This window comes from Onychostruthus taczanowskii, unplaced genomic scaffold (genome assembly GCF_017590055.1).
Source record: "Onychostruthus taczanowskii isolate IOZ18803 unplaced genomic scaffold, ASM1759005v1 scaffold438, whole genome shotgun sequence".
Taxonomy (NCBI): domain Eukaryota; kingdom Metazoa; phylum Chordata; class Aves; order Passeriformes; family Passeridae; genus Onychostruthus; species Onychostruthus taczanowskii.
Genome location: NW_024501881.1, coordinates 1 through 8786, shown reverse-complemented (window position 1 = coordinate 8786; position 8786 = coordinate 1). Strand labels below are relative to the sequence as shown.

The following is an 8786-nucleotide window of genomic DNA, read 5'->3' as shown; positions in this document are numbered from 1 at the left end:
GTTCAACCCAACCCAAGCACCTGCTCAACCCAAGCCAACCATTGGTTCAACCCAACCAAACCACCTGCTCAACCCAACCCAACCCAACCCAAACACGTGTTCAACCCAACCCAAGCACCTGCTCAACCCAAGCTAACCATTGGTTCAACCCAACCCAAGCACCTGCTCAACCCAAGCTAACCATTGGTTCAACCCAACCCAACCCAACCACTGGTTCAACCCAACCCAAGCTAACCATTGGTTCAACCCAACCAAACCACCTGCTCAACCCAAGCCAACCATTGGTTCAACCCAACCCAAGCCAACCATTGGTTCAACCCAACCCAAGCACCTGCTCAACCAAAGCCAACCATTGGTTCAACCCAACCCAAGCACCTGCTCAACCCAAGCCAACCATTGGTTCAACCCAACCCAAGCACCTGCTCAACCAAAGCCAACCATTGGTTCAACCCAACCCAAGCCAACCATTGGTTCAACCCAACCCAAGCCAACCATTGGTTCAACCCAACCCAAGCACCTGCTCAACCCAACCCAACCATTGGTTCTACCCAACCCAACCATTGATTCTACCCAACCCAAGCACCTGCCCAACCCAAGCCAACCATTGGTTCAACCCAACCCAAACACCTGCTCAACCCAACCCAAACACCTGCTCAACCCAACCCAACCCAAGTCAACCCAGAGGGATCAAACCCAAACACCTGCTCAACCCAACCCAACCCAACCATCTGCTCAACCCAACCCAACCCAACCCAACCATCTGCTCAACCCAACCCAACCCAACCACCTGCTCAACCCAACCCAGCGATGGTTCTGGAGTGGGATGAAGCTCCATGTCCATATCCCAGGATTGGGTTAAGACCAGGATGGAGCCCCCCAGTGGTCTCCAGGGATGGGGAAAGGTGAGGGCACCCTCCAGTGTCACCTTTTCTGGGAGCTGAGCCTCCACCTCCTTCTTGAGGCGCCGGAGCAGGAAGGGCCGGAGCACCTTGTGGAGACGGCGGATGATGAGGATTGTCTCCTCCTCGTTCAGGTCCACCTGGAATTGTCACCAGGAGCAGGAATTCTCATCAGAAATGGAAGTGGATGGACTCTCCCAACACCCCAAAACACTCCAAAACCCCCTGACCACCTCCCACAGCTCCAGAAAATACACTGATCTACCTCCCAAAGCTCCAGAACGAATCCCAGCTTCTCCAGAGCTCCAGGGACACTTCCAACCCCTCTGGAGTCATGAACAATGACACTGAGCCACATCCCAGAGCTCCAGAACCACTCCCCAACTTCTCCAGGTCCACTCAAGACACTGATCCACAGATCCAGGGACACTTCCAGCTTCTCCAGATCCATTCCACACACTGATCCACATCCCAGAGCTTCAGGGACACGTCCAAGTTCTCCAGATCCATTCCAGACACTGATCCACATCCCAGAGCTCCAGGGACACTTCCAAGTTCTCCAGATCCATTCCAGACACTGACCCACCTCCCAGAGCTCCAGGGACACTCCCAACTTCTCCAGATCCATTCCAGACACTGATCCACCTCCCACAGCTCTAGGGACACTCCCAACTTCTCCAGATCCATTCCAGACACTCACCCATATCCCAGAGCTCCAGAACCACTTCCAACTTCTCCAGATCCATTCCAGACACCGATCCACCTCCCAGAGCTCCAGAACCCCTCCCAACCCCTCCAGATCCATCACCACCAACCTCAAACCCACCCCCAGCACCCCCCACCCTCTCCCAGACCCTCCCCTTTTCCAGCACCTTCTCCCCGGTCATGGCGAAGGGCGCGTTGAACCACTGCTCGAAGGTGCTGCAGCTCTTGAAGATGGTGGGGAGGAGGAAGTTGAGGAGGGCCCAGAGCTCGGGGAGTTTGTTCTGGAGGGGGGTCCCGGTGAGGAGCAGCCGTCGCGGGGCCACGTAGTGGGTGTTGAGGACCTGGGTCAGCTTGCAGTGGTGGTTCTTCATGCGGTGGCCTTCGTCCACGATCATGTACTTCCAGCGGATCTGGGAGAAGTGGAGAAATGGAGAGGAACATCTCAGGTGTGCACCAGCCAGAACTGGTTTTCAACTGGTTTTAGCAGAAGTTTCTTAGAATTTCGGCAGAATTTTCTCAGAATTTCAGCAGAATTTTCTCAGGACCTTCAGGAATTCATTGAGGTTACTAAGAAAAACTGGATAAAATAAGAAAAACCCTCAAAAATACGAAATAAAATCATAAAATAAGCAAGAAGAAGCTGAGAAACCAAATTCCATGATCATGGACTTCCAGCAGATCTGGGAGAAGTGGAGAAATGGAGAGGAACATCTCAGGTGTGCACCAGCCAGAACTGGTTTTCAACTGGTTTTAGCAGAATTTTCCCAGAATTTCAGCAGAATTTTCTCAGAATTTCAGCAGAATTTTCTCAGGACCTTCAGGAATTCATTGAGGTTACTAAGAAAAACTGGATAAAATAAGAAAAACCCCCAAAAAGTAAGAAAAAAAATTCATAAAATAAGCAAGAAACTCATAAAATAAGCAAGAAGAAGCTGAGAACCCAAATTTAGACATCAATTATTCTCCTACATCAAAACCTCCTTCCCAGGAATTCATTGAGGTTACTAAGAAAAACTGGATAAAATAAGAAAAACCCTCAAAAATACGAAATAAAATCATAAAATAAGCAAGAAGAAGCTGAGAAACCAAATTCCATGATCATGGACTTCCAGCAGATCTGGGAGAAGTGGAGAAATGGAGAGGAACATCTCAGGTGTGCACCAGCCAGAACTGGTTTTTAACTGGTTTTAGCAGAAGTTTCTCAGAATTTCAGCAGAATTTTCTCAGAATTTCAGCAGAATTTTCTCAGGACCTTCAGGAATTCATTGAGGTTACTAAGACAAACTGGATAAAATAAGAAAAACCCTCAAAAATACGAAAAAAAATCATAAAAGAAGAAGAAGCTGAGAAACCAAATTCCACGATCATGGACTTCCAGCAGATCTGGAAGAAGTGGAGAAATGGAGAGGAACATCTCAGGTGGGCACCAGCCAGAACTGGTTTTCAACTGGTTTTAGCAGAAGTTTCTCAGAATTTCACCAGAATTTTCTCAGGACCTTCTGGAATTCATTGAGGTTACTAAGACCAACTGGATAAAATAAGAAGAAACCTCAAAAAAATAAGAAAGAAAATTATAAAATAAGCAATAAGAAGCTGAGAACCCCAATTTAGACATCAATTATTCTCCTACATCAAAACCTCCTTCCATCTCTACTCCATTTTTAGCTTCTACACTCAGAGACCTTTCTGCCAAGCACAAATATCTGGATTTGTCCAAAAATTTCCTCTTTCCCGACACCCTGAGCATGGAAAAATTGGGAAAACCTCTGGATGCAGCGCTCACCTTGGCCAGGATGTGCTTGTCCTTGATGATGTACTCGTAGGTGGTGAGGAGAACGTTGAATTTTCCGCTCCGGAGCTGCGGGACGAAAGCGCGGCGCGCCGCCGGAGAGCCCTGCGGGGAGAATTCCAAGCAGGAATGTCAAGAATTCCCAAAAAAAGGGGTGGGAGCGGGGGGAGGTGAGGAGGTTTTGGGGGTTCCTGGTGCTGAGGAACGAGCAAAAATGGGATTTTCATGGATTTTGGTGGGTTTTCATGGATTTTTGTTGATTTTTGTAGATTTGGAGCTCCAACCCATTTGGATTTGGAGCTGGATTTGGAATTCCCAAAAAAAGGGGTGGGAGGGGTGGTTATCCAGCAAGGTGAGGAGGTTTGGGGGGGTTTCTGCTGCTGAGGAGCAACCAAAAATGGGATTTTCGTGGATTTTTATGGATTTGGAGCTGGGACCCAGGGGCAGCTTCCGCCAGAGCAGGAAGAGGAAAAGGGAAGCTTGGAATGGAAACGGAATGAATGGAAATAAAATCCAAGGAAATGGGATCCGAGGAATGAATCCAAGGAAATTAAATCCAAGGAAATGGAACCCAGTGGATGAATCCAAGGAAAATGAAATTTAAGGAATGAATCCAACTAATTAATCCAAGGAAATGGAATCCAAGGAAATGAAATCCAAGGAACGAATTCAGGGAATGAATCCAAGGAAATAAACCCCAAACCCAACGAATTAATTCAAGGAAATAGAATCCAAGGAAATTAAATCCAAGAAAATGGGGTCCAGGGAATGAACCCAAGGAAATGGATCCGAAGGAATGGGATCCAAGGAAATGAAATCAAATTAAATGAAATCCAAGGAAATGGATCCAAGGGAATGGGATCCAAGGGAATGGGATCCAAGGGAATGGAATCCAAGGGAATGAAATCCAAGGAAATGGATCCAAGGGAATGGGATCCAAGGAAATGGATCCAAGGAAATGGAATCCAAGGAAATGGGATCCAAGGAAATGGATCCAAGGGAATGGGATCCAAGGGAATGGGATCAAATTAAATGAAATCCAAGGAAATGGGAACCCAATGGATGAATCCAAGGAAATGGGATCCAAGAAAAATTAAATCCAAGGAAATGGATCCAAGGGAATGAAATCCAAGGAAATGGATCCAAGGGAATGGGACCCAAGGAAATGGAATCCAAGGAAATGGATCCCAATGGATGAATCCAAGGAAATGGGAACCCAATGGATGAATCCAAGGAAATGGGATCCAAGAAAAATTAAATCCAAGGAAATGGATCCAAGGGAATGGGATCCAAGGAAATGGGATCAAATTAAATGAAATCCAAGGAAATGGATCCAAGGAAATGGAACCCAAGGGAATGGGAACCCAATGGATGAATCCAAGGAAATGGGATCCAAGAAAAATTAAATCCAAGGAAATGGATCCAAGGGAATGGAATCCAAGGAAATCGGATCAAATTAAATGAAATCCAAGGAAATGGATCCAAGGGAATGGGATCCAAGGAAATGGGATCAAATTAAATGAAATCCAAGGAAATGGATCCAAGGAAATGGAACCCAAGGGAATGGGAACCCAATGGATGAATCCAAGGAAATGGGATCCAAGAAAAATTAAATCCAAGGAAATGGATCCAAGGGAATGGAATCCAAGGAAATCGGATCAAATTAAATGAAATCCAAGGAAATGGATCCAAGGGAATGGGATCCAAGGATATGGGATCAAATTAAATGAAATCCAAGGAAATGGATCCAAGGGAATGGGATCCAAGGATATGGGATCAAATTAAATGAAATCCAAGGAAATGGATCCAAGGGAATGGGACCCAAGGAAATGAAATCCAAGGAAATGGATCCAAGAAAAATTAAATCCAAGGAAATGGATCCAAGAAAAATTAAATCCAAGGAAATGGATCCAAGGGAATGGGATCCAAGGAAATGGGATCAAATTAAATGAAATCCAAGGAAATGGATCCAAGGAAATGGAATCCAAGGAAATGGAACCCAATGGATGAATCCAAGGAAATGGGATCCAAGGAATTTGCCCCTTACCTTGTAGGAGACCTTGACCACGGAAGGAGCCCACTTGTCGAACTCGTAGGCCCAGTTGGACAAAGTCCTGCGAGGAAAGACAGACGGAAAAAGGGTGGGAATTTTGGGAACGTGGGGCTGGAGAGAGGCGCGGGACCGCCCGGGCACTCACGAGAGCGGGACGATGATGAGGAAGGGGCCGTTGATCCTCTTGTGCTCCATGAGGTACGTGATGAGGGCGATGGTCTGGATGGTCTTGCCCAGTCCCATCTCGTCGGCCAGGATCCCGTTGAGGTTGTTGTTGTAGAGGGACACCAACCATTCCAGGCCTTTGATCTGTGGGGATGCAGATTGGGGTGGGAAAATGACCCCCTCCCCCCCTGCCTGGGTGTGTATGCAAATGAGGTGGTAATGAGGTCGGTAATTATTCACAGTCTGAAATTGAGATATTTCATGGAGTCAGATGGATCTCCATGGGTTGGGTCTGAGCAGGGAGTGAATCCAGCTCATAACCCCACTCTGGCTTAATTATTAATTACTAACTAATATAATAACTATTAATTATTAATTATTTATAATAAATTAATATTATCAATCTCATTGTCCCACCTCAGATCTCCATCCATCTCCAGATCCCATCCTCCCATCCTGTTTTCCCCCACGTTCCCACACCTGGTACTGCTTGAGGACACCACTGACCATCAGATCTTCATCCCACACTGCACCCAGCTCCAGATCCACCTCAAATCTCCAGCCAGCTCCAGATCCTCCTCAGATCTCCATCCCACATTTAATCCAGCCCTATATCCACCTCAGATCTCCATCCATCTCCAGATCCCATCCTCGCATCCCCGTTTTTCCCCCACGTTCCCACACCTGGTACTGCTTGAGGACACCGTTGACCATCAGGGCCGACTGCTTGTCCACGCGCTCGGTGACGGCGTGAGCCACGGCGTAGTAGGACTGGAGCCCCCGTGCCAGCGCCTGAGACACCCCATACTCATCATCCACGTCCTGCTTGGCGTTCCTGCCCGGAAAACCGGGATAACGGGTCATGGACCACCCGGAACGGGGAAAAACTGGGATAAAGGGAAAAAACGGGATAAAGGGTCATGGACCAACAGGGAATGGGGGAAAAATGGGGGAAAATGGGGAAAAACCGGGATAAAGGGTCATGGACCACCTGGAACGCGGGAAAAATTGGGGAAAATGGGGGGAAAAAAGGGAGAAAATGGGGGAAAAAACGGGATAAAGGGTCATGGACCACCCGGGAACAGGGGAAAAATGGGGGAAAAACCGGGATAAAGGGTCATGGACCACCCGGGAACAGGGGAAAAATGGGGGAAAAACCGGGATAAAGGGTCATGGACCACCCGGGAACAGGGGAAAAATGGGGGAAAAACCGGGATAAAGGGTCATGGACCACCCGGGAACAGGGGAAAAATGGGGGAAAAACCGGGATAAAGGGTCATGGACCACCCGGGAACAGGGGAAAAATGGGGGAAAAACCGGGATAAAGGGTCATGGACCACCCGGGAACAGGGGAAAAATGGGGGAAAAACCGGGATAAAGGGTCATGGACCACCCGGGAACAGGGGAAAAATGGGGGAAAAACCGGGATAAAGGGTCATGGACCACCCGGAAGGGGGGAAAAATGGGATAAAGGGTCAGGGGCCACCCGGAATGGGGGGAAAATGGGATAAAATGGGGGAAAAACTTGGATAAAGGGTCATGGACCACCTGGGAATGGGGGAAAAATGGGGGAAAAACCGGGATAACGGGTCATGGACCACCCGGGAGGGGGGAAAAACTGGGATAAAGGGTCATGGACCACCCGGAATGGGGGAAAAATGGGGGAAAAACCAGGATAAAGGGTCATGGACCACCCAGAATGGGGGAAAAATGGGATAAAATGGGGAAAAACTGGGTTAAAGGGTCATGGACCACGCGGGACGGGGGAAAAATGGGGGAAAAACTGGGATAAAATGGGGAAAAACTGGGATAACGGGTCATGGACCACCCGGAATGGGGGAAAAATGGGATAAAGGGTCATGGACCACATGGAACGGGGGAAAAATCGGGGAAAAACTGGGATAAAGGGTCATGGACCACCCGAAACGGGGAAAAAATGGGGGAAAAACCGGGATAAAGGTTCATGGACCACCCGGAACGGGGGGAAAAATGGGATAAAATGGGGAAAAACTGGGATAAAGGGTCACGGACCAACAGGAACGGGGGAAAAATGGGGGGAAAAACGGGATAACGGATCACAGACCAGTGGGAAGGGGGAAAAAGGGGAAAAAAGGGGGGAAAAACCGGGATAAAGGGTCAGGGACGAACAGGAACGGGGGAAAAATGGGGGAAAAACGGGGAAAAGGAATCACAGACAAGGGGGAAGGGGGAAAAAGGGGAAAAAAGGGGGGAAAAACCGGGATAAAGGGTCAGGGACGAACAGGAACGGGGGAAAAATGGGGGAAAAACGGGGAAAAGGAATCACAGACAAGGGGGAAGGGGGAAAAAGGGGAAAAAAGGGGGGAAAAACCGGGATAAAGGGTCAGGGACGAACAGGAACGGGGGAAAAATGGGATAAAATGGGGGGAAAAACTGGGATAAAAGGTGATGGGAGGAGGAAATGGAGGAAAAAACGGGATAAAATGGGGGAAATTTGGGAAAAACCAGGAAATAACGGAAGAGAGGGAGATCTTGAGAGAGCAAAACACGGATGAACGAGAAACGGGATAAAATGGGGGAAATTTGGGAAAAACCAGGAAATAACGGAAGAGAGGGAGATCCTAGAGAGCAAAACACGGATGAGCGAGGGGATTCCTGCTCCTCACGAGCAAAAACACGAAAATAAAAGAGTGAAAAAATAAAATTTTGCATTTTTTGGGAGCTTTGAAGTGGGGGGGAAATCCTCGGGAAGAGCTTTTCCTGATAAAATTTGGGATGATTTACGGGGAAAAAAAAAACCTTGGGATGGGGTAGGGAAGCGGCGGCGGGTGGGAAGGCGGAGCAGGGAAAAAGGGGGAGGAAGAGGAAGGAGGGAGGAAGGCTCACTCGATGATGTGCCGCGCGTCCACCTCCGAGACGTCGTCGCTGTCGGGATCCGGAATTTTCTTCTTCTCCTCCACGGGCAGAGCGGGTTGGGTTGGTTGGGGCTGCTCCTCTTCCTCCTCCTGGGGAGGAAAAAAATGGGATTTTTCAGTTAAAAAAAATGCAAAATTAATTTTAGTTAATTTGAATTAAATTAATTAATTTTGGTGAATTATTGCCAATTTACTAAAGAAAGTTAATTGGTAATCGTGAGGTTACGGGGGGGAGTTCATTGAAAGGGGAAAATATTTTATTTTGCTTTTCTGAATCATTT

General features: G+C 47.9%; 1 protein-coding gene across 1 annotated transcript in view; it reads right to left on the bottom strand.

The window, feature by feature from the left end:
* Positions 1–8595, bottom strand: part of LOC121340951 (transcription activator BRG1-like) — a gene marked incomplete at both ends in the record, with an annotated part of 22329 nt that extends 13734 nt beyond the window's left edge. The window contains 7 exons of the mRNA XM_041414056.1: positions 926–1039; positions 1772–2014; positions 3388–3498; positions 5441–5507; positions 5592–5755; positions 6296–6446; positions 8477–8595. Coding sequence (XP_041269990.1) covers positions 926–1039; positions 1772–2014; positions 3388–3498; positions 5441–5507; positions 5592–5755; positions 6296–6446; positions 8477–8595 — 969 coding nt within the window. The remainder of the gene's footprint in view (positions 1–925; positions 1040–1771; positions 2015–3387; positions 3499–5440; positions 5508–5591; positions 5756–6295; positions 6447–8476) is intronic.
* Positions 8596–8786: the final 191 nt, after the last annotated feature.